The sequence below is a fragment of the Lonchura striata genome, chromosome 6, assembly GCF_050655825.1.
Source record: "Lonchura striata isolate lonStrDom1 chromosome 6, ASM5065582v1, whole genome shotgun sequence".
Lineage (NCBI taxonomy): Eukaryota > Metazoa > Chordata > Aves > Passeriformes > Estrildidae > Lonchura > Lonchura striata.
The window spans coordinates 4,861,361-4,883,703 of record NC_140708.1 but is presented as its reverse complement, the minus strand read 5'-3'; the positions used below and the strand labels follow the sequence as shown (position 1 = coordinate 4,883,703).

The window sequence follows — 22,343 nt, the reverse complement described above, 5'->3', positions numbered from 1 at the left end:
AGACGAAGGTGGCACGGGACTTGGGGGTGAACGGGATGGTTTTATTCAGCGAGCCCCAAGACCCCGGCGGGCGGGGGGGCAAAGGTTTTATACAGAACTTAGGAGGATGGGTGTAGGAACAGCAACCAATGAGGGAATAGCAGGGGAGGAGTTTAGGGCAGAACTAACATCTGGAAGCTGAGGAGGGGGCTAGAATGAATGACAGGGAAGGTTCTAGGGAAAGGGGCAGGGAAAGGGAGGATTGACCACTTGGAGATGGGGGGGAAAACAGATATTAAACAAATATCAAATGAAAGAAAAACACACCACCGCACTACTCCACATACATGGTGTTTATTTTAACTACTAAAATCTTCATTTTAACTACAGAAGAACAACTAATCAATATAACATAATACATATAGTAGCTATCTGCATAGAGCCATATAATAAGCATTTTTCACATAATGGAAACAGAAACCAGGGCATCCAAAAAAAGAAGAATTATTGACCCTTGCTATCAGAGAGTGAAATTACAAAAAGATAGAACCACAAGAAAAACATATATTAGCTTAATGTACTAGGCAGCATGAAGAAAAGCCAAAGGTTAAAACCAAGCAAAAAAACCTCAAAACTCAAACAAATATTTGAGTACTCACAAATTCAAGAATATGCATATAGGCCCGTAACATAACAGTACAATAGGAATATAGTTTAAGTAAACCATATGCAAATAGCCAAGCACCTCAGCACAGGATTTTATCCCTTAACAAACTTCTATAAAAATTTTAAAGAGTCAGCCATGTTTCAATAAGGACAATCAAATAACTGTAGGCAGCACCAGTGGCAGGATGCACTGCAGAGACTTTTCCCCTGAACACTCACCCCTGTGTTGACACTGGGGATGGGCAGGCACTGAGGTGACCCTGAGAGTCCGTGCAAGGCACAGGGTGCAGCTGAGGAAGGACAGCCCTGGGCTGGGCTCAGAGCTGAAGCTGGCACTGCCCAGCGTGGACAAGGTCCTTTCTGCAGCCCTGTCACAGGGCAGCTTGGGCCTTGCTGCAGACATACGGCCGCTCATTTGAGCACATCTCACTGCGGAATTTATCGTCAGCCAGGTACACACACGGGGAATTGCCAAGGACAGGAACCCTGCAGGGAGGAGCAGAGACAGCGCTGGTTCCCAGGGGAACACCTTGTGCCCCTGTGCCCCCAGGCCCTGCCCGGCTCCCCAGCACTCACCTGGAGCTGTAGCTGCTGCCGTCCCCCCAGTGCAGGCGCTCGCCCCGTCTGCGCAGCCCGATCCAGTAATCGACGTTCCCGCGGAGGCGGAAGAGCAAATCCTGCCCAGGAGAGAGGAGTGGGAGCTGCCCCGGCCCCTCGGGGGGACCCGTGCCCGGGGCTGCCCCCGCACGCCGGGGCTCCTTCCCTGCAAGGCCCCGGCACAGGGCTGCACCCCCAGCCCTACGAGCACCCAGCCCGGCCCAGGAGCACCCCCAGGCTCCCCTCAGCCACCCCACACCGCCCGCAGCCCCTCACTCACCATGGCCTCATCCTGGAGAATGGCCAGGGAGGCCCCGAGCTCCAAGCACCGTTCCTGAGCCTGATCCCAGCTCCTGTAATCCCTTGACAAGTAGTAGCAGACCCCATTGGAACCAACCCAGCCATGGGGACAGCACTGCAGAATCTCAGGTGTGACTGGAACCTGTGGTGCTGGAGGGGGAAGAGGAGAAGGTCTGAGGATTCCCCTCTGCAGGGAGCAGGGACCCCGCTCTGCCCCGAGGGGCTGGGCCCAGCCTGCTGCCCCTCCCTTACCTGACTGCACAGCCAAGGCCACCCCCAAAGCCAGCACCAGCACCAGGAGCAGCAGAATCAGCACCGCCGTGAGCACGGGACGGGAGCTGAACCATTCACCTGGGGCAGGAAAGAGCTGCTGGCTGCCAGAACCAGACCCGGCCCTGCAATCTGCTCACCCCGTGCCCAGGGAGCACAGCAGGGACCCCTCAGCCACTGTGCCCCTCACTCAGCTGGCAGACAGAGAGCCAAGAGCCTGGGCACAGGCAGGGACCCAGCTGTGGGGACAGCCAGGGACACAGCTGTGGGGACAGGCTGCAGCAGGAGAACTGCACAGCCTTGGGGGCAGCTGGGGCTCTTGTTTCCAGCCACTGACGGGGCCCAGCATATCAAGAACCCAAGGCGGCTCCGCCCCGGAGGACGCTGGATACGGCGCTTTTCCGCCCGCTCCGCGCCTGCTGCTCTTTCCAATCCATCCATAAGAGCCCAGATCCACACACTGCCCGCCCGAGCCGGGCACGGACACCTCCCGCCCGAGCAGCGGCCCCAGCCCGGTGCCGCACGGCCGGGAACTGTCCCGGGCACGGAGCAGCCGCCTCCGCCCGAGCGAGAGCAACCGGGACGAGCCATCGCTGCTGCGGCCCCGGCTCGTCCCCAGCGATCCGGGCAAGGAGGAGAGCGCGGGCAGCCGCTCCCTCCGCGATCCCAGCGCAGGGGGACCCGGCGGAACCCGGCACAAGGAACTCGCCAGAACCCCCCTGGCCCTCAGCGCGGCCCCTCCGCCCGCAGCGAGCCCCGAGCTGGGGCAGAACCGACCGCGGGTCCCGCCGGGGCTGGAGCCGCCTCCGAGCTTCGCCATCGCCTCGCCGGGCTCCGGTGCCGCCGTTCCGCCGGGCCCTCAGGACCTCGCCCCCCGCCGCCGCTCCGCTCCCGGCCGAAAGGACTGACGCCTGAGTAAAGGAACCCCACGGACAGGGGAGTTCCCCTGTAGGGTGGAGCCGGTGTCGGTGTGGGAGGGTTTTGGCCGTTCTCACCAGTCAAAAGTGGGAAAGCAGCGAGGGGGCCCTCGGCCCGCGGAGGGAGCAGCCGGGTGGAGCCGAGCCCAGCCCCGGCTGCTGGAGATGGGCGGGCCGCGTACCGCGAAGGGTTAACTATTGGCTGTTCACACTTGTACGCCCTTCTATGAAACACGCATGTTTCAGACGAACAAAACTCGGGAACTCGCGTTCTTTATCTTGCGGTTAACAAGCACGGAGCGCGGACAGCTCAGAGCAGAGGCGGCCCCACGGCCCGTGCACCGTGACCCTGCAGCTCGAACTGAACCGGCAGAACCCAAAATCCAGCCCTGCAGCCGCTGCTGGCACAACTCCCGGCACAAGCTACCGGCGGCTCGCGCGGCCGCCCGCAGGCTCGCAGGAGCGATCGATGATAACTCGCTCAATCCTCCCCCAAGGGAAAACAAACCAGCCAAACAAAACACCCCAACATGTCAAAGAACAACGTGAAATCATCAAAGTCACTAAAGAAGAAATTAAGTCCCAAACAACAGCGATAAAGAAATGCCTTCATCTTAAAGCTAAAAACGTCTTAGAAAACTATGGAACAAAGACTTTTGTCCCGCCCGATAACTCTTAAAAGTATAAAGGGCTAAAGAGTTCAAATTAATATGAAAAAAATGCCTCCAAACCAAAGTAAAGAAATATTAAACTAACTATAATCCTACAAAAAGTTTAAACAAAAAGAGAGAAGACTAATAAAATCCTGTGCCCCCAAGAAAACAAAAATGTCTGTTCCCAGAGATTAAAATAATTTAAAAAATAGATAATACACCTTTACCTTTAAACAACTCATCTTTAAAACAATACCCCATAAGTTAACATAGCCCATAAACAAGCTGTAAAAAAAGCTTGTAAAAAATAAGAGAGACATCACAATTACAACTTTCCCCAAGCAGCAACTATTGGCAAAATATTAAGAGCCATAAAAACCTGTGTTTTTTTCCTTGTGGAAAAGTCTCCATAACATTAACGAGAGAGACTTCTCTCCCTCCGTAATCTGAAAAAAACTATTTGAAAAGTAGTAAACTAACTAATATTTTAAGATTTCTTCCTTTACATTACCAGTAAAAAGTTACATGGAAAAAAAAGTGCTCTAAATGTTTTCTTCTAATTCTTATTACTCTTAATTACTGTAAATAAATTTCTCTTCATCGTCTTTTAAAGTTTTAAACTTACTTTACCTTTCTCCTAATCCTACCCCACAACAAAAAGTAAATACATTAGTAATTAGCCAACACTAAACCCATCATGCAAATTTAGTACATTAAGCAAAAAATCTCAAAATCAGCGAACCAAAGCCAATACACCACCACCTGCTACTTCTCCCCTGGTGGGAGCCCAGCACATCCCTCTGGCTGCCCTGGCTGTCTCCAGACCCTGGCAGGGGGCTCGGAGACCTTGGCACGAAGTCAAAAACACCCGTGGCTTTGATTTTAGTCCGTGGAAAAAACTGCCAACTTTGTGTGAAGATTTACAGGTCACAAGAGTTGAGTTAATGTAACACGGGGTAAAAAGCAGAAATTTGGGGTTTTTTAGAATGGGGTTGAGGAGGCAAGAGGGAGGAATTTCGATGTATCTTCTCCTTCTTGTCCTCCATCTTTCACTGTGATGGTGACACTTTTATTGGTTTGGAGTAGAGACACACTGTCTAACATAGGTGATGGGTAGGAAATTAATGGCAAATAAAGTATACGAAGTTCATAATATAAAATGTAAACACCAGCCTAGAGGGCAGACAGAATGCCATGATCTGACTTGCTAGGCAGAGCTCAGCAGGTCAGAAATTCAATGTTATATATTGGAGAAAATAAACAACCTTGAGAAGCAAAACCAACTGTTTGGCTGCGGGGATGGGAGGAAAAAACTTTTTAGGATCTTGGCTCATCTTGACCACAGAACCCCGCGATCCCCTCTTTTCCTACATGGATTTGAGAGCTCTCGGTTTCCTCCCACACAGCTGGAAAGCAAAATGCCCGCATGCCCCATGGCATCCCCGCCGCCTTCCACCGCTCCAGCCTTGTCCCCGTTTCTCTCCCCTTTACTTTGCATCACTTTCTGCCTCCTCCTCCTCTCCCTGCCAGCTCGCAGCAAAGACATTTCCCCCCCTGGCTCCAGCTGCCTCCTCTCCCTCGGTCCCGTTTTACCCCTCTGAACTCCTGGAGCCGCCTGCCCGCGGAGCCGGAGCCGCCGTGGGGCCGGGAAATGGTGCAGGGAATTCTGGCAGGGATTCTGGGGCTGGGCTGGGCCGGGCCAGGACCCGGGGCCAGCAAAGCCGCTCTGTGCCTCTCCTCCTGCCCCTGGGCAGGCACAGGACACAGCAGGGAAGGCTCGAGGGGCTCAGGAAAGGCAGCGAGAGATCTGTCACTGTCATGGGTGTAACAGGCTCCCACTGGGGTCATTGATTTTAGTTGAATTTATTATCAAACAGATCAGAGCATGGGAATGAGAAGTGTGCCAAATCCTAAAAATGCACCTTCCCCACGCTATCCTCTCCTTCCTGGGCTCCATTTTATTCTCAGTTCCCTCCCTCCCTCCCTCCTCCTCAGACAGTGGCACAGAGGGATGGCAGTTACAATCATGTCATGTCAATGCTTCTCCCACAGGGAGACAAATCCTTGACCTGCTCCTGGTTGTCATTTTTCCACAGGAGGACAGTCAGATCCTTTCCAACAGAAAGACAGATATACAGACAAACCACTACTTGCAGTAAGATACCTGATGCAAATTGGGATTCCTCAGCAGGTGTCAGCTGTTCTTCCTCTCCAAAGACAGTCCAGAAGTGCCAGCTTCAGGCCACTTTGTGATGATTTCCAAGACCTCAGAGAGATTAGATTGCTCACTGGATCTGGTTGTGTAATGAGGACAATCCACTCACTGCAGGCAACCTCGGGGGCAGGATGCACTGCAGAGACTTTTCCCCTGAACACCCACCCCTGTGTTTGCACTGGGGATGGACAGGCACTGAGGTGACCCTGAGAGTCCGTGCAAGGCACAGGGTGCAGCTGAGGAAGGACAGCCCTGGGCTGGGGTCAGAGCCGAAGCTGGCACTGCCCAGCGTGGACAAGGTCCTTTCTGCAGCCCTGTCACAGGGCAGCTTGGGCCTTGCTGCAGACATACGGCCACTCATTTGAGCAATCCCTGGTCCTGAATTTATTGTCAGCCAGGTACACACACGGGGAATGGCCAAGGACAGGAACCCTGCAGGGAGGAGCAGAGACAGCGCTGGTTCCCAGGGGAACACCTTGTGCCCCTGTGCCCCCAGGCCCTGCCCGGCTCCCCGGCACTCACCTGGAGCTGTAGCTGCTGCCGTCCCCCCAGTGCAGGCGCTCGCCCCGTCTGCGCAGCCCGATCCAGTAATCGACGTTCCCGCGGAGGCGGAAGAGCAAATCCTGCCCAGGAGAGAGGAGTGGGAGCTGCCCCGGCCCCTCGGGGGGACCCGTGCCCGGGGCTGCCCCCGCACGCCGGGGCTCCTTCCCTGCAAGGCCCCGGCACAGGGCTGCACCCCCAGCCCTACGAGCACCCAGCCCGGCCCAGGAGCACCCCCAGGCTCCCCTCAGCCACCCCACACCGCCCGCAGCCCCTCACTCACCATGGCCTCATCCTGGAGAATGGCCAGGGAGGCCCCGAGCTCCAAGCACCGTTCCTGAGCCTGATCCCAGCTCCTGTAATCCCTTGACAAGTAGTAGCAGACCCCATTGTACCCAACCCAGCCACGGGGACAGCCCAGAACCAACTGCGGAGTCGCAGGTGTGACTGGAACCTGTGGTGCTGGAGGGGGAAGAGGAGAAGGTCTGAGGATTCCCCTCTGCAGGGAGCAGGGACCCCGCTCTGCCCCGAGGGGCTGGGCCCAGCCTGCTGCCCCTCCCTTACCTGACTGCACAGCCAAGGCCACCCCCAAAGCCAGCACCAGCACCAGGAGCAGCAGAATCAGCACCACCGTGAGCACGGGACGGGAGCTGAACCACTCACCTGGAGCAGGAAAGAGCTGCTGGCTGCCAGAACCAGACCCGGCCCTGCAATCTGCTCACCCCGTGCCCAGGGAGCTCAGCAGGGACCCCTCAGCCACTGTGCCCCTCACTCAGCTGGCAGCCAGAGAGCCAAGAGCCTGGGCACAGGCAGGGACACAGCTGTGGGGACAGCCAGGGACACAGCTGTGGGGACAGGCTGCAGCAGGAGAACTGCACAGCCTTGGGGGCAGCTGGGGCTCTTGGTTCCAGCCACTGACGGGGCCCAGCAGAGCTCGAGGCCTCTTCCAGACATCGGGAAACAGCCACACACCTGCCAGCCCTGGGCCTGGGATGTGACACTTTCCCCTCCCTAGAGGCCACTGGGTGGCCCTGCACTCACCCAGGAATCTTCTGAGTGGATTCTGTGTTGCTGACCGGTTCTCCAGGGACTCATTGACCCCCCCATGGGTGGAGCAGAATTCACTCTCCTGCAGCTCACAGCCCTCATCTCTCTGCCAGGAACAAACAGCACCTTGCTCCCGAGACATCAGGAGTGCTGACAAAGCCTCTCGGAGATCGCCTCGGGAACAGCTTTACACCCGCGGTGGTGGCACCCTGAAAGGGACACGATGCGAGGTCACTGCCGGTGCCGGCCCCGCGGGACACCGAGGCTCAGCAGGGCGGTGCCGGCTCTGGCTGCGCTGTCCCCGCTCCCCAGGGCTGCGGCAGCAGCTGCGGAGACAAGCGCAGCCTCCGGGAGCTCTGCGCTCCCCGCAGCCCCGGCCCCTGTGGCTCTGCAGCCGCTGCAGCCCAGCTCCGTGCGGGACAGGCGCTGACAGCGCCGGGCAGCTGCCGGATGCTGCCGGCCCAGGGCAGCTGCGGCTCGGAGCCCGCCTGCCCAGGGGCAGGAACCAGCAGCCCCGGGGGTTCACCATTGTCCCCCGCATGCCCTGCCCCGGCGGCTCGGAGCCCGGGGACACCGAGCGCCGGCACAGCCGCTCTGGCTCCCTGCCTGTGAACGGCGGAACCCGGCACAAGGAACTCGCCAGAACCCCCCTGGCCCTCAGCGCGGCCCCTCCGCCCGCAGCGAGCCCCGAGCTGGGGCGGAACCGAGCGCGGGTCCCACCTGGGCCGGAGCCGCCTCCGAGCTCCGCCGCCGCCTCGCCGGGCTCCGGGGCCGCCGCCGCTCCGCAGTGACACGAACACGGTGGCTGAGGCTCCGCCCGCTATTTATTTGGGGGTGGGATGGCAGTCTGACTTTTTTGGTCAAGCACCGCAAGGGGAAGCGGCAATCACGGCACCGGGAGGAGTCGAGTAACTGAAACTTGGCGAGGGCTGCAGCGCGGGGGAGATTTTGGCAGCGAGACCGAGTCTGAGAAATGTGGGGAACTCCGCACAGCTGGAACAGGAACAAAACTCACAGCTGGTGAAGGAGCTTGTCCGGCAAGGGACTTTGGTTGTTGTTGTTTGTAACTGGAGATGGGAGATGTGGAGGCAGGAGCTGTGCTGGTTGGAGGCCGCCTGTGCCATGGTGATCATGAAATTACAGTGTTCACCATCTTTTGTGATATCAGGAGGAACATCAATAAAATTTTTACATTAGACTTCAGGAGGGCAGACTTTGGCCGATTTAGGAGACTTATTCAGAAAGTTCCATGGGAAGCAGCCCTTAAAACCAAAGGAGTCCAGGAAAGGTGGCATGCTTGAAACCAGAGATCTTGAGGGCACAGGAACAGCCTGTCCCTGCATGCCCAAAGATCAGTCAATGAGGCAAACGTACAGCCTGGATGGGCAATGAGGTTTTGAAGGAACTTAGGAATAAAAGGAGGGTGTATCATCTTTGGAAGGAGGGTCAAGCCTTTGTTCTCTTTTGGATACAGGAGGGAACTTAGTAACTGCAGGTGAGCAGAAGGCAGAGGTGCCCAATGCCTTCTTTGCCTCAGCCTTTAGTGGGAAGAGGGCTTGTCCTCAGCACAAGTGTCCTCCTGGGCTGGTAGATGGTGTCAGGGAGAAGAATGGGCCCTGTTCTCCAGGGGGAGGCAGTCAGAGAATTGCTGAGCTGATGGATGTTCATAAATCCATGGGCCCAGAGGGGATCCACCCCAGGGGATAAGGGAGCTGGCAGATGAGCTTGGGAAGCCGCTCTCCATCATTTACCAGCAGCCCTGGCTCACTGGTGAGGTTCCAGGTGGCTGGAAGCTGCCCAGTGTGACACCATTGACAGCAAGGGTGGGAAGGAGGATCCTGGGAATTACAGGCCAGTCAGCCTGGCCTCAGTACCCAGTAAGGTCATGGGGCAGTTTTTATGGATTTCATCAGGCAGCACTTGCAGGATGGCCAGGGCATCAGACCCAGCCAGCAGGGCTTTAGGAGGGGCAGGGAATGTTTGACTGGTGGGGAAGATGAAATAGGAAAGCCTTATAGATATTATTGCCTGGCAAATGATTTGGAAAATACAGAAACTCTAAGTGAGATTGAAATGAGAACAAGCTTTGATATACCATATTTTAGTTGCTAAACAACTAGAAAACAACAGTATAGCTAGTTGAAGGCAATCCCCCCTTTTGATTGAACAATGCCCACTACCTACAGACAGATCCAAGGGTCAAATGGAATGTTCTCTCTCACCCTTCAAAAATGTATAGTTTATCCCATATCTGTAACCCTGAAGCATCAGGTATCTGTAATCCCATTGGCCCAAGTCTTATTCCAGCCCACTCTGAAGGCCCCTGATAAGGTGTACCCGGGGGACCAGACACACTCTTGGAATCTTCTCCGTCCCCTACTCTGCTCTCTTGGAATCCTCTCCCAGCCCCAAGCTCGAGCTCTCTCTCTATCCCTATCTCAATTTCTGTCTCTTCCTCCCCCACTCCTTGGGGCCTGCCCTGACCTGCAGCTGGCAGCTCCAAGCAGGGCCCTCACACCCACGCCCTTTGCAATAAACCCGATATTCCAAGACCTGACTTCAGAGATCTCTCGTCTCCATCCGTCCCGACCGTGCAGGACACCAGCGCTCCCTACATTGGACCAGCCTGGTCTCCTTCCCTGACCCGGTGACCTCCTGGTGGATGCAGGACAGGCTGTGGATGTGTCTGTTTGGGCTCCAGCAAGGCCTTTGGCTCTGTCTCCCACAGCACACTCCTGGAAAAGCTGCAGCCCATGGCTGGGCCAGGAGCGCTCTGTGCTGGGCTCAGAACTGGCTGCATGGCCGGCCCAGAGAGTGGTGGGGAGGGTGCTGCAGCTGGGGACAGGCACCAGTGGTGTCCCCCGGGGCTCTGTGCTGGGCCAGCTCTGTTTCCAGCTGGGCCCATGGATTTATGAGCAGCAAAGCAGCTTAGCTTCTGTTTATTTTATTCTCTAGATCCTATTCCAGCAGCCACAAACCCATGCCTCAGTGCAGCTCCTTTAGAGACAAGGGCCCGTCTCACCAGGCGGCTGCAGCCAGGGCAGGAGCAGGGCAGGACACATCACAACACTGGCAGTGCTCGGGGTCTGTCGGCCTTTGCAGCTCAGGCAGATAAAATGAATCCAAATTGTCAGCGATTCCCACCACCTGCTATTTCTCCCCTCTTTTCCTGCATGGATCTAAAACTTTGTGGTTTCCTTCTAGAGGGGTGGAAAGCCAGTACATGATGACTTCCAAGAGCCCAGGGCCATTGGGATTTCCCATTTGAGTTTATTGTGTAAGGGGCAATACACTCACTGCAGACAGAGTTGGTTGCAGGATGCATTGCAGAGAGTTTTTATGAGAACAACCAGCCCAGCGCTGGCCCTGGGGATGGACAGGCACTGAGGTGACCCTGAGAGTCCGTGCAAGGCACAGGGTGAAGCTGAGGAAGGACAGCCCTGTGCTGGGCTCAGAGCTGAAGCTCGCACTGCCAACGTGGACAAGGTCCTTCCTCCAGTCCCTGTCACAGGGCAGCTTGGGCCTTGCTGCAGACATACGGCCACTCATTTGAGCACATCTCACTCTTGAGTCTATTGCCAGCCAAGTACACGCACTGGGAATTGCCAAAGACAGGAACCCTGCAGGGAGGAGCAGAGACAGCGCTGGTTCCCAGGGGAACACCTTGTGCCCCTGTGCCCCCAGGCCCTGCCCGGCTCCCCGGCACTCACCTGGAGCTGTAGCTGCTGCCGTCCCCCCAGTGCAGGCGCTCGCCCCGTCTGTGCAGCCCGATCCAGTAATCGACGTTCCCGTGGAGGCGGAAGAGCAAATCCTGCCCAGGAGAGAGGAGTGGGAGCTGCCCCGGCCCCTCGGGGGGACCCGTGCCCGGGGCTGCCCCCGCACGCCGGGGCTCCTTCCCTGCAAGGCCCCGGCACAGGGCTGCACCCCCAGCCCTACGAGCACCCAGCCCGAACCAGGAGCACCCCCAGGCTCCCCTCAGCCACCCCACACCGCCCGCAGCCCCTCACTCACCATGGCCTCATCCTGGAGAATGGCCAGGGAGGCCCCGAGCTCCGAGCACCGTTCCTGAGCCTGATCCCAGCTCCTGGAATCCCTTGACAAGTAGTAGCAGACCCCATTGTACCCAACCCAGCCAGGGGGACAGCACTGCAGAATCTCAGGTGTGACTGGAACCTGTGGTGCTGGAGGGGGAAGAGGAGAAGGTCTGAGGATTCCCCTCTGCAGGGAGCAGGGACCCCGCTCTGCCCCGAGGGGCTGGGCCCAGCCTGCTGCCCCTCCCTTACCTGACTGCACAGCCAAGGCCACCCCCAAAGCCAGCACCAGCACCAGGAGCAGCAGAATCAGCACCGCCGTGAGCATGGGACGGGAGCTGAACCATTCACCTGGAGCAGGAAAGAGCTGCTGGCTGCCAGAACCAGACCCGGCCCTGCAATCTGCTCACCCCGTGCCCAGGGAGCACAGCAGGGACCCCTCAGCCACTGTGCCCCTCACTCAGCTGGCAGCCAGAGAGCCAAGAGCCTGGGCACAGGCAGGGACACAGCTGTGGGGACAGCCAGGGACACAGCTGTGGGGACAGACTGCAGCAGGAGAACTGCACAGCCTTGGGGGCAGCTGGGGCTCTTGGTTCCAGCCACTGACGGGGTCCAGCATATCAAGAACCCAAGGTGGCTCCGCCCCGGAGGACGCCGGATACGGCGTTTTCCCTGCCGCTCCGCGCATGCAGCGCTTTGGCATCCATCCATAAGAGCCCAGATCCACACACTGCCAGCCCGAGCCGGGCTTGGACACCTCCCGCCCGAGCAGCGGCCCCAGCCCGGTGCCGCACGGCCGGGAACTGTCCCGGGCACGGAGCAGCCGCCTCCGCCCGAGCGAGAGCAACCGGGACGAGCCATCGCTGCTGCGGCCCCGGCTCGTCCCCAGCGATCCGGGCAAGGAGGAGAGCGCGGGCAGCCGCTCCCTCCGCGATCCCAGCGCAGGGGGACCCGGCGGAACCCGGCACAAGGAACTCGCCAGAACCCCCCTGGCCCTCAGCGCGGCCCCTCCGCCCGCAGCGAGCCCCGAGCTGGGGCAGAACCGACCGCGGGTCCCGCCGGGGCTGGAGCCGCCTCCGAGCTTCGCCATCGCCCCGCCGGGCTCCGGGGCCGCCGCCGCTCCGGTCCCTCACGACCTCGCCACCCGCCGCCGCTCCGCTCCCGGCCGAAAGGACCGACACAGGTGGTGACTAACCCCACGGACAGTGGAATTCCCATGTAGGGTGGAGCCGGTGTCGGTGTGGGAGGGTTTTGGCCGTTCTCACCAGTCAAAAGTGGGAAAGCAGCGAGGGGGGCCCTTGGCCCGCGGAGGGAGGAGCCGGGGGGAGCCGAGCCCAGCCCCGGCTGCTGGAGATGGGCGGGCCGCGTACCGCGAAGGGTTAACTATTGGCTGTTCAGAGTTGTAGACGCTTCTGTGAAACACGCATGTTTCAGACGAACAAAACTCGAGAACTCGTGTTTTTTATCTTGCGGTTAAGCCCAAGCACGCAGCGCGGACAGCTCAGAGCAGAGGCGGCCCCACGGCCCGTGCACCGTGACCCTGCAGCTCGAACTGAACCGGCAGAACCCAAAATCCAGCCCTGCAGCCGCTGCTGGCACAAACCAACCAAACAAAACACCCCAACATGTCAAAGAATAAGGTGAAATCATCAAAGTCACTAAAGAAGAAATTATGTCCCAAACAACAGCGATAAAGAAATGCCTTCATCTTAAAGCTAAAAACGTCTTAGAAAACTATGGAACAAAGACTTTTGTCCCGCCCGATAACTCTTAAAGAGGGCTAAAGAGTTCAAATTAATATGAAAAAAAAGCCTCCAAACCAAAGTAAAGAAATATTAAAGTAACTATAATCCTACAAAACTTTAAACAAAAAGAGAGAAGACTAATAAAATCCTGTGCCCCCAAGAAAACAGAAATGTCTGTTCCCAGAGATTAAAATAATTTCAAAAACAGATAATACACATTTACCTTTAAACAACTCATCTTTAAAACAATACCCCATAAGTTAACATAGCCCATAAACAAGCTGTAAAAGAACTTGTAAAAAATAAGAGAGACATCACAATTACAACTTTCCCCAAGCAGCAACTATTGGCAAAATAATTAAGAGCCATAAAAACCTGTGTTTTTTTCCTTGTGGAGAAGTCTCCATAACATTAATGAGAGAGACTTCTCTCCCTCCGTAATCTGAAAAAAACTATTTGAAAAGTAGTAAACTAACTAATATTTTAAGTTTTCTTCCTTTACATTACCAGTAAAAAGTTAAAAGGAAAAAAGTGTTCTAAATGTTTTCTAATTACTCTTTCTTTTGATTACTGTAAATAAATTTTTCTTCATAGCCTTTTAAAGTTTTAAACTTACTTTACCTTTCTCCTAATCCTACCCCAGAACAAAAAGTAAACACATTAGTAATTAGCCAACACTAAACCCACCATGCTAATTTAGTACATTAAGCAAAAAATCTCAAAATCAGCGAACCAAAGCCAATACACCACCACCTGCTACTTCTCCCCTGGTGGGAGCCCAGGACATCCCTCTGGCTGCCCTGGCTGTCTCCAGACCCTGGCAGGGGGCTCGGAGACCTTGGCACGAAGTCAAAAACACCCGTGGCTTTGATTTTAGTCCGTGGAAAAAACTGCCAACTTTGTGTGAAGATTTACAGATCACAAGAGTTGAGTTAATGTAACACGGGGTAAAAAGTAGAATTTTGGGGTTTTTTTAGAATGGGGTTGAGGAGGCAAGTGGGAGGAATTTCAATATATCTTCTCCTCCTTCTTGTCCTCCATCATTCACTGTGATGATGACACTTTTATTGGTTTGGAGTAGAGACACACTGTCTAACATAGGTGATGGGTAGGAAATTAATGGTAAATAAAGTATACGAAGTTCATAATATAAAATGTAAACACCAGCCTAGAGGGCAGACAGAATGCCATGATCTGACTTGCCAGGCAAAGCTCAGCAGATCAGAAATTGAATGTTATAGATTGGAGAAAAACAACCTTGAGAAGCAAAACCAACTCTTTGGCTGCGGGGATGGGAGGAAAAAACTTTTTAGGATCTTGGCTCATCTTGACCACAGAACCCCGAGATCCCCTCTTTTCCTGCACGGATTTGACAGCTCTCGGTTTCCTCCCACACAGCTGGAAAGCAAAATGCCCGCCTGCCCCATGGCATCCCCACCGCCTTCCACCGCTCCAGCCTTGTCCCTCTTTCTCTCCCCTTTACTTTGCATCACTTTCTGCCTCCTCCTCCTCTCCCTGCCAGCTCACAGCAAAGACATTTCCCCCCCTGGCTCCAGCTGCCTCCTCTCCCTCGGTCCCGTTTTACCCCTCTGAACTCCTGGAGCCGCCTGCCCGCGGAGCCGGAGCCGCCGTGGGGCCGGGAAATGGTGCAGGGAATTCTGGCAGGGATTCTGGGGCTGGGCTGGGCCGGGCCAGGACCCGGGGCCAGCAAAGCCGCTCTGTGCCTCTCCTTGTCCCCCGGCCCGGCTGCGTCGAGGCGGCCCCTCACCAGATCTGGCAGCTGCCGGATGCTGCCGGCCCAGGGCAGCTGCGGCTCGGAGCCCGCCTGCCCAGGGGCAGGAACCAGCAGCCCCGGGGGTTCACGATTGTCCCCCGCATGCCCTGCCCCGGCGGCTCGGAGCCCGGGGACACCGAGCGCCGGCACAGCCGCTCTGGCTCCCTGCCCGTGCCCGTGGAGCGGCTCCTGGCAGAGAGCGCAGCGCCGAGAAGCCTCGGCCCCGGAGCGGGCAGCGTGCGGCGCTTTCTGCCCCCGCTCGGCGCCCGCAGCGCTTTGGGCTCTGAGGCACGTTCGGGTTCATCCCGTGCCAGCCCCGAGCCGGGCACGGACACCGCCCGCCCGAGCAGCGGCCCCAGCCCGCAGCGAGCCCCGAGCTGGGGCGGAACCGAGCGCGGGTCCCACCTGGGCCGGAGCCGCCTCCGAGCTCCGGTACCGCCGCCTCGCCGGGCTCCGGGGCCGCCGCCTCGCCGGGCTCCGGGGCCGCCGCCTCGCCGGGCTCCGGGGCCGCCGCCTCGCCGGGCTCCGGGGCCGCCGCCTCGCCGGGCTCCGGGGCCGCCGCCGCTCCGCTCCCGGACCGACACCGCTCGGGGCCGCCGCCCCCGCCATTTATAGCCTCAGCGCTGTGGGCGGGGCTTTGGCATTTTGACCAATCAGCGCGGGGAGCGCGGCCGGGGGCGCGAGGGGCGGGGGCAGCGGATCGGTCGCGATCCGCGGTTTGATTTTTATCGCTTGTGTCACGATGTGGTTATTAGAATGGAATTGTACTAATAAGAAGCGCAGTCGCGTGGGAGGAAGTTTCTTCTGGGTCTCAAAACAGTGAATTACTGCGGAGATTCCTGGGCTGGGCTGCGGCACAGGCAGTGCCGGGCGTCCGGCGGCGTCGGAGGTTCCCTGTCAATTTTTATCCCTCAATTATGTATAAGGAGGGTCTCCCCTCAATGTAATCCCGAATAAAAAGTGAATCAAGGGGGATTTTCCTCAATTTCGCCTCTGAAAATGAGGGGAAACAGGGAAATGCAGTTTCCTCTTCACATTCCCTCAACAAAGACGATTCTGCGGCCTTTGGACATCATTTCGTCTGTGAAGGTCCCTTCAAATGGAGGGTCCCCCTCGATGGAATTCTTACAATGGCACGTAAAGAGGTTTCCTCTCAAAGGAAGCCCTTTGAGACCAGGGACAGCCGTGTTTGCCGTCAAATGGAACCTGAAGATGATGAAAATGGAGCTCTTTCCCTCAATTCAAACAGTACAATAAAGGTATTCCCCTTCCATTTAAACATAGAAAACATGGGAAATGGTGATTGCCTGTCTAGGGAGGCACCCTATATAACGAAACAGGTGTGTTTTCCTTCAGCTGAGACCCTTCAAATCATAGGTGCTTGGAGATTCTCTCCAATTCCAACAAAATTACAGAAAAGCTTTTCCCCCTCAATTTAAATCGCTTTTCTGCTCATTAGCCCCCTTTTTGGGGCACTAGGGAGGGACTGGGGGCACTTCCCCCTCCTCACTGGTCACACCTGGGGCTGCTGCACCTTGCAGAGTGCTGAGGAGTTCCCTCCCAGCTCCCTGCCAGTGTCCCTGTTCCTGGCAAGCAGCGGGAGGGATGCTGAGAGCACTGGGCAGGAACTGGGAGCACTGTTCCTTCCCAGAGCTCCTGATATCCCTCCCAGTGCTCCTTCTTGTTCACTGCCGGTGCTCCCACTCTCCCTCCCAGCTCCCTCCTGGCATTCCCTGTGCTCCCAGTTCCCTCCCAGTGTTCCAGGATCTCTTCCAGTGCTCCCAGCGGCAAAGCACTGGGGGCACTGCGTGGTCTGCTCCTGAAGAGGCGAGACTTGAGCCGCTGGGAGGGAAATCCCCACTGGAAGGTGCCCGGAGCGGCGGTGCCCGCAGGGCTGGCCCGGGAGCGCCGGGCTGCGGAGAATTCTCTGCTGCGCCGCCGGCCTGGAGCCGCAGGGCCGGGGCAGCACGCAGGCAGCTCGGCAGCTGCTTGGGCTGCCGTGCCAAGGGCGCAAGCTGGTCTTTGCTTTTGCTTCCCAAGAAGGCAAAACTTCTTCTTTCTTTCTCCTTTTTTTCTTTTCCTCCTCTCTCTTGTTATAGATGGATAACGAGATGATTGGCTCTCGCAATTAAGGGATGACTATTGTGTGAATATCAAGAGAAGCTTTACTGATGTATAGTTATGTTCTCGAGGTTTAGCTGTCCTCTGTTCTCCCCATAGCTCCCTTTCCCCCTCTGTATTGGTGCCATCAGACAGCCTGGGGTGTCTAGCACAGGGAGAAAGAAGGGCACAAGTGTCCCTGGCATGGGGCAGCTGGGAATGGAAAAGCTCGGTGCTGGGGTGGACATGGCAACACCTGGCCTCCAATCCAGCTACAAGAAAGCAATCTCCACCGATAAACGGCAAAGAAGAGCTGCCTGAGAGACTTTGGGAGGGACCAGGGCAGGCTGATGCACCCCCAGGGTTATAAAAGACCGAGCATCCATCTCGAAGAGGAACCGGCCACGTGGTTTCCACGAGGGCAGTTCCCAGCACTGCAAATTTTTCCTTATGTAGTCCTTTTGTTGTATTTTTGGTAAAGTTTAAATAAGCCTTTCAAATTTTTAAAGTGAGCAGTTGTCTTTCACTTTCTTTTCTTTTCTTTTTTCTTTTTTTTTCTTTCTTTCTTTTCTTTCTTTTCCTTCTTTCCTCCTTGTCTCGCTAATCAGGGATTTGTGTCGGGAGAGCCTGTCTATCCTGACTGTCAAGGAGGAAGGCTCTGTCTACATTTTGTGGTTAGACTACAACCGAGATCAAGTAGGAAGTCCCCAAAGAGAAAAGGAGGAAATAATACAAAAACATCAAACACTACCTTCCTTCCTATCTCTTTCTCTGTGATTACTCATTTTCAACCTGCTCTTGTGCCATACCGTTGGGTAGTACTAAAACGGCATTACTGCGGTCACTTTTACTTTATCCTCTGTAAGAGGACACAAAGCTGGCAGAGCTTTGCTGTGCTTCTGCTCCTCCCTCCTCTCCCTGAAAAAGCCCAGTCCTACTAACAGTGCAACTAACAGCGCTCTGGTCCTGCCACAGGCAGTTTCCTGTGTGTGACTGGGCTTGAAAATGTGACAGGAAATATCTGAAACACAGTGTTTATTTCTTTAACTTTACCTGAACTCACTGTTTCCCCATTGATTTTGATGTTGAAAACATTCAGTGTAGCTACTCTTCATACAAAATAACCTTTAGCCATGTTTACTTTTACTGCCAGTAGGAGAGAATTTTCAGTAATCGCTGCAGTCTGTAGCAGTAGTCTCAGTATTTGTGTGCTTCGGGAGTTGCGCTTTGGAATAGGAGGAAAGTTTCTGTAGCACCACTGAGGAGCTGAACGCGCCTCTGTGAAACGCACGTGTTAAATCAAAGAGGAAAACCCCAGGAACCTGCTCCTTCTTCTGCAGCCGCGAGGAGGTGGCGACCCCGGCCGCAGCCCCCGGCTCAGCCCGGCCGGGCCGGGCAGCGCTGGCCCGGGATAAGCCCCTTGTCCCGGGATAAGCCCCTTGTCCCGGGCTGAGCCCCTTGTTCCGGGCCGAGCCCCTTGTCCCAGGCTGAGCCCCTTGTCCCGGGCTGAGCCCCTTGTCCCGGGCTGAGCCCCTTGTTCCGGGCCGAGCCCCTTGTCCCAGGCTGAGCCCCTTGTCCCGGGATAAACCCCTTTTCCCGGGATGAGCCCCTTGTCCCGGGCCGGGCCCGCATCAGCCCCGCTCGGGCCGGGCCGGGCCAGCAGCTGCCGGGCAGGAGGGCGGGGGAGGCTGCAGAGCCAAAAGCAGAGCGGGCCGGGGCTGTTGCCAAAAAATCCCTCCCGCAGCGGGCTGAGAGCACAAACCCTGCAGCGGCAGAGCGCAGAGGAGCCCTGGAGCGGGAATGTAACACGGGAAAAGGAGACACAAACCATGGAAACCAATCCGGACACTGTCACAGCCGCGCCTTCCTGCAACAAGCTATCAGCAAAACAAACGGACCCAAAACGAAATGTTAAACCCTTTCCATCCTTCAATCACCCTCGTGTAAAAAAACCACAAGATGCAAGCATATTAAAAAAAAAAACATCAAAATCAGTAAGGAAGTTAAATCCCCAATAAAAATGGGAAAATACCTTAATTTAAAAACTGAAATCCTCTGATAAACTGTGAAGAAAATGCCCCTTTTTTCCTATAACACATGAAACTATAAAAAATGAAAGTATTCAAATAATATGAAATAAAAACCTCCATACTAAAATAAACAAATATTAAAATAACTCTAATCCCATAAAAAGTTTAAACTTACAAAGAGAGGAAATACTCCTATACTTTCAAAAAAAACAAAAAAAAACCTCTGTTCCCAGAGATTAAGATAATTTGCAGACACAAACAAATAATAAAAATTTTACCTTTAAACAACTCATCTTTAAAACAATACCCCATAGATCAACATAACCCATCAACAAAATTTAAAAAAGCTTATAAAAATAAGAAACACTTTACACTGGCAAAGTTCCTCAAACAGTTTTTCTTTCCTTTTATAAAGAAGTCTCTATAACCTTAAAAAAAAGTCTTCTCTCCATAAAAAGCCCGAAAAAAAAATTAAAAAGAAATAAACTGATAAAAAATTTTAAATTTAGTTTCTATACATTATCATTTTAAAAAATGCTGCAAAAGTACTTTTTTCTTGTAGTTACTTTCTATAAAATATTCTTTATACCCTTCAAAAGTTTTAAACCTACTTTACCTTTCTCCTAATCCTATCTCACAACAAAAAATAAATACCTTAGTAATTAATCAACACTAAAATCCACCACACTCATCAACACAGTAATTAAAACATCTCCAAATTTTAAAAAATCTAAAATTAACAAACCAAAACCTCTATTGTAGTGCTCATCCAGCCACACTTCATGTACCAATAGAATTCCCAAAAAAAACAAATGTTTCATGTTTGATGCAAAGTGTTTCTATATTTTGTGTTATTTTGTTTGCCAGAGAAGATTTGAGCTTAAAAGATGAAAATCTGCCTTTGTTGAAAACAAAGAGAAATTTTACTTCTATGGAACCCTAATTTTACCTCAGATGTCTATGATTCCTTTCTTTATGTTTCTTTCCCCCTGAATGTGAATGCAATTTTCAGCAGCAGCTGGGCTGTGTGGGAAATGCTGTTGGGTGCCCACAAGAAAAGTTCCTCATGTTAGTGGCGGAGACCATGGTGAGGTTTCAGCATTTCCTTTGTCAGGTGGGGTCTGGAGGCCCTGAGGTGGCCTTGTCTCCTCAGAGATTTCGTGCCTAAGGAAGCAAAGGCTGATTGAATGTGCTTGATCCTCTCCTGTCTAATGGGGAGGAACAGCAAACAGCAGAGCTGGAATCGCCTTCTCTGCTCCTGATTTCTCCTGCCAACAGATCTCTTGGCTCTCCCGGGCCCAGAAGTCACTTTTCCTTTGGGATGGATGGCCTGAAGGCACCCCGGTGCTGCAGGGCAGCACTGCTTCACAAATCCTTTTGCCTTGGAAGCATCCTTCTGCCTAAGAGCTGGATTTGCAAATAGACAGATGTAGTGAGGCCAGGGAGCTAACTCAGAAATGTCTGTAGGATCCCAAAGAAAAAGAGCCCCAGAAAAGAGTGCAGTTATTTTTATCACTAAGTTCCTAGCAGAAGTTTCTGGGCTGCAGGTGAGCCATGGAATAGTTTAGCAGCATCAGAAACAGCACATCCACTCTTGGCCAGCAGTTAGGGTTAGTGTTAGCATCTAGCCCTAAAACTCTTCCCGTGGCACTGGCAGTGGTTTCTGTCAGGATGTTTTACCCATCAGAAATCGAAGGTAACCACAGGATGTGACAATATCTGCCTATACAGTGAATCTTGCTGTAAGGTTCCCATTTAACCTCCTGCTAACCAGGTGCAGCTGCCTTCCTGCCTGTGGCTGCCCTCTCACAGCTGGGTCTCAAAGGCTTTGTTACACCACAGGGATTCAGATGTTCATAGAATCTCTAGCACTGCTGTAGAAAACTGAATCTATGCCTTGTAAAAGTGAACCTTAGGTCAGCACTGGCAGCTGTACATCAGAAGGTGATTTTCTGTCTGACTGAACCAAAACTTCTTTAGAAAGCAGGAGACCTTACATGGATCAGAATTATTTATTAGAAATTACAGTTGTTTTCCACTTCAATTTCCATGCCAAACACAGGCACCTTTCCCCCTTTCAGTCTGAGAAGAAATCTGGATGAAAACTGTGTTTCAGAGTCACTGTCACCCCTGCAGAGAGGCCTGGAGCTTTCCTTTCCCCATCCCAGGGGACTGTGAGCTGCCCTCCCCAGCAGCAGAGGCCACACGTGCCCTCCTCAGCTCAAAGTCAAAGGTGCCCCTTGACAGAGCACGAGCTTCTAAGGCACTGGGGTAAGGAGTTGTTAGTTCCTAGCCCAGCATGCCATGGTGATGTGAGGGGTGAAAAATGCCACGTGTGCTGTGCACCAGCAGTGATGCTCAATCCATCTTTCCAGTGCTCTCCTTGGAGCTGGTCAGGCTCCTGGGGAAGACAGGCCAGCCAAAGGTGCTCCGTCTGGCCCTTGCAGGGTGAGGGGCAAGAAGCCAGAATCCAGCGTGGTCTCTTTGCCCTCTCCTGCAGCAGGATTTCTGAGAGGGACAGGACACGGTTTATATTTGGAGTGAAGGCTGAGCTGCCCCAGCCTCGGCCTCAGCCACGGCCTCAGTGAGGCCTTTGAAGCTGTGGTGCAGTCACAAATTGGTCTGTGCACAGTGAGCAATTATGTTAAGGGGTAAGCAGAGAGCAATGGGCTTTCTGGCTGTGAGTTAGTATAGGCCTGCAGCGTGAAACTTTAACCACCGTAAGACAAAGACAAACAATGTTTGCTTGCCAATGACAGTGTGCTCAATTGTAAACTATATTGAAGTGTATATAAACGGCCATTTTATAAACAATAAACAGAAAACCTTTGATTAACCGCATTGGTTCGGATCTATGTCTGTCCTGTCTAGCTTGACGATCAATACGAGGTCTCTTGCATTATCTGGCACCACGAACAAGGGACTTGGAAGACCCCGATGAGTTCCCAAATCACCTTCATGGCAACGGGGGACTGTCTCCAAATCGTGTGAAAGATGGGACGGGGGACAAAGATGGCTCTGGATACACGGCTCCGTGCATCCCACTGCTGTCCCTCCTCCAAAAACAGACCTAAATATATATTTATATATATATATATATATGTACATATATTCCTGTGTTTGTGTATGTGTCACTACCCAGCTCTGCTGGCTGGAGCAGCCCCTGGCTCTCTGTGTACACTCTGCTCTCATAAGGAGAAGAATTTGCCTCTACCTATATATTTCCAAAATGGCTGATGTAAAGTTGTGTGCAGTGATTTCCATCAAATTTAATAGTGTGAAGTTCCCATTAAATCCCCATAAACAGGGGTATCTGCAGTCACTGTGATCCACTGCTGTTCTAGGCCACGCTCCCCAAAAACTGCTGCCAGCAGAACGGGGCGCTAGGCCAAGTGCTAAACCTCTCTGGGACTGTGGTGCTTCCTTGGCCAGGCAGTTCCCTGTGCCAGCAGTGGTGGGTAACCACTGTAAGACTCAAT

At 54.2% G+C, this 22,343-nt stretch overlaps 3 protein-coding genes across 3 annotated transcripts; all 3 read right to left on the bottom strand.

Annotated features, from left to right (window-relative positions):
* Positions 1–317: 317 nt before the first annotated feature.
* On the bottom strand, positions 318–2,632 carry LOC144246634 (uncharacterized). The gene is made up of 5 exons (XM_085583113.1): positions 2,272–2,632; positions 1,795–1,893; positions 1,523–1,692; positions 1,222–1,322; positions 318–1,131 (listed from the first exon to the last, which is right to left on the bottom strand). The coding sequence occupies exons 1-5, from the start codon at positions 2,630–2,632 to the stop codon at positions 1,017–1,019; spliced, it is 846 nt and encodes a 281-aa protein (XP_085439239.1). The 3' UTR covers positions 318–1,016.
* Positions 2,633–5,229: 2,597 nt separating this feature from the next.
* Positions 5,230–7,479, bottom strand: LOC144246633 (uncharacterized). The gene is made up of 4 exons (XM_085583941.1): positions 7,179–7,479; positions 6,421–6,800; positions 6,120–6,220; positions 5,230–6,029 (listed from the first exon to the last, which is right to left on the bottom strand). The coding sequence occupies exons 1-4, from the start codon at positions 7,324–7,326 to the stop codon at positions 5,915–5,917; spliced, it is 744 nt and encodes a 247-aa protein (XP_085440067.1). The 5' UTR covers positions 7,327–7,479; the 3' UTR covers positions 5,230–5,914.
* Positions 7,480–10,541: 3,062 nt separating this feature from the next.
* LOC144246589 (C-type lectin domain family 2 member B-like) lies at positions 10,542–11,612 on the bottom strand. Its single transcript, XM_085583955.1, has 3 exons — positions 11,196–11,612; positions 10,895–10,995; positions 10,542–10,804 (listed from the first exon to the last, which is right to left on the bottom strand). Exons 1-3 carry the CDS (start codon positions 11,541–11,543, stop codon positions 10,690–10,692), a joined length of 564 nt encoding a protein of 187 aa, XP_085440081.1. The 5' UTR covers positions 11,544–11,612; the 3' UTR covers positions 10,542–10,689.
* Between the last annotated feature and the right edge of the window lie 10,731 nt (positions 11,613–22,343).

Excerpts from the sequence above, each read along its gene's own strand:
- LOC144246634 (XM_085583113.1), bottom strand. The coding sequence starts at position 2,632 with ATGGCGAAGCTCGGAGGCGGCTCCAGCCCCGGCGGGACCCGCGGTCGG. Across the intron at positions 1,323-1,522 it reads TTCTCCAGGATGAGGCCATG|GATTTGCTCTTCCGCCTCCG; the intron begins GTGAGTGAGGGG and ends TCTCCTGGGCAG. Across the intron at positions 1,132-1,221 it reads GGCAGCAGCTACAGCTCCAG|GGTTCCTGTCCTTGGCAATT; the intron begins GTGAGTGCTGGG and ends TCCTCCCTGCAG.
- LOC144246633 (XM_085583941.1), bottom strand. The coding sequence starts at position 7,326 with ATGTCTCGGGAGCAAGGTGCTGTTTGTTCCTGGCAGAGAGATGAGGGC. Across the intron at positions 6,221-6,420 it reads TTCTCCAGGATGAGGCCATG|GATTTGCTCTTCCGCCTCCG; the intron begins GTGAGTGAGGGG and ends TCTCCTGGGCAG. Across the intron at positions 6,030-6,119 it reads GGCAGCAGCTACAGCTCCAG|GGTTCCTGTCCTTGGCCATT; the intron begins GTGAGTGCCGGG and ends TCCTCCCTGCAG.
- LOC144246589 (XM_085583955.1), bottom strand. The coding sequence starts at position 11,543 with ATGCTCACGGCGGTGCTGATTCTGCTGCTCCTGGTGCTGGTGCTGGCT. Across the intron at positions 10,996-11,195 it reads TTCTCCAGGATGAGGCCATG|GATTTGCTCTTCCGCCTCCA; the intron begins GTGAGTGAGGGG and ends TCTCCTGGGCAG. Across the intron at positions 10,805-10,894 it reads GGCAGCAGCTACAGCTCCAG|GGTTCCTGTCTTTGGCAATT; the intron begins GTGAGTGCCGGG and ends TCCTCCCTGCAG.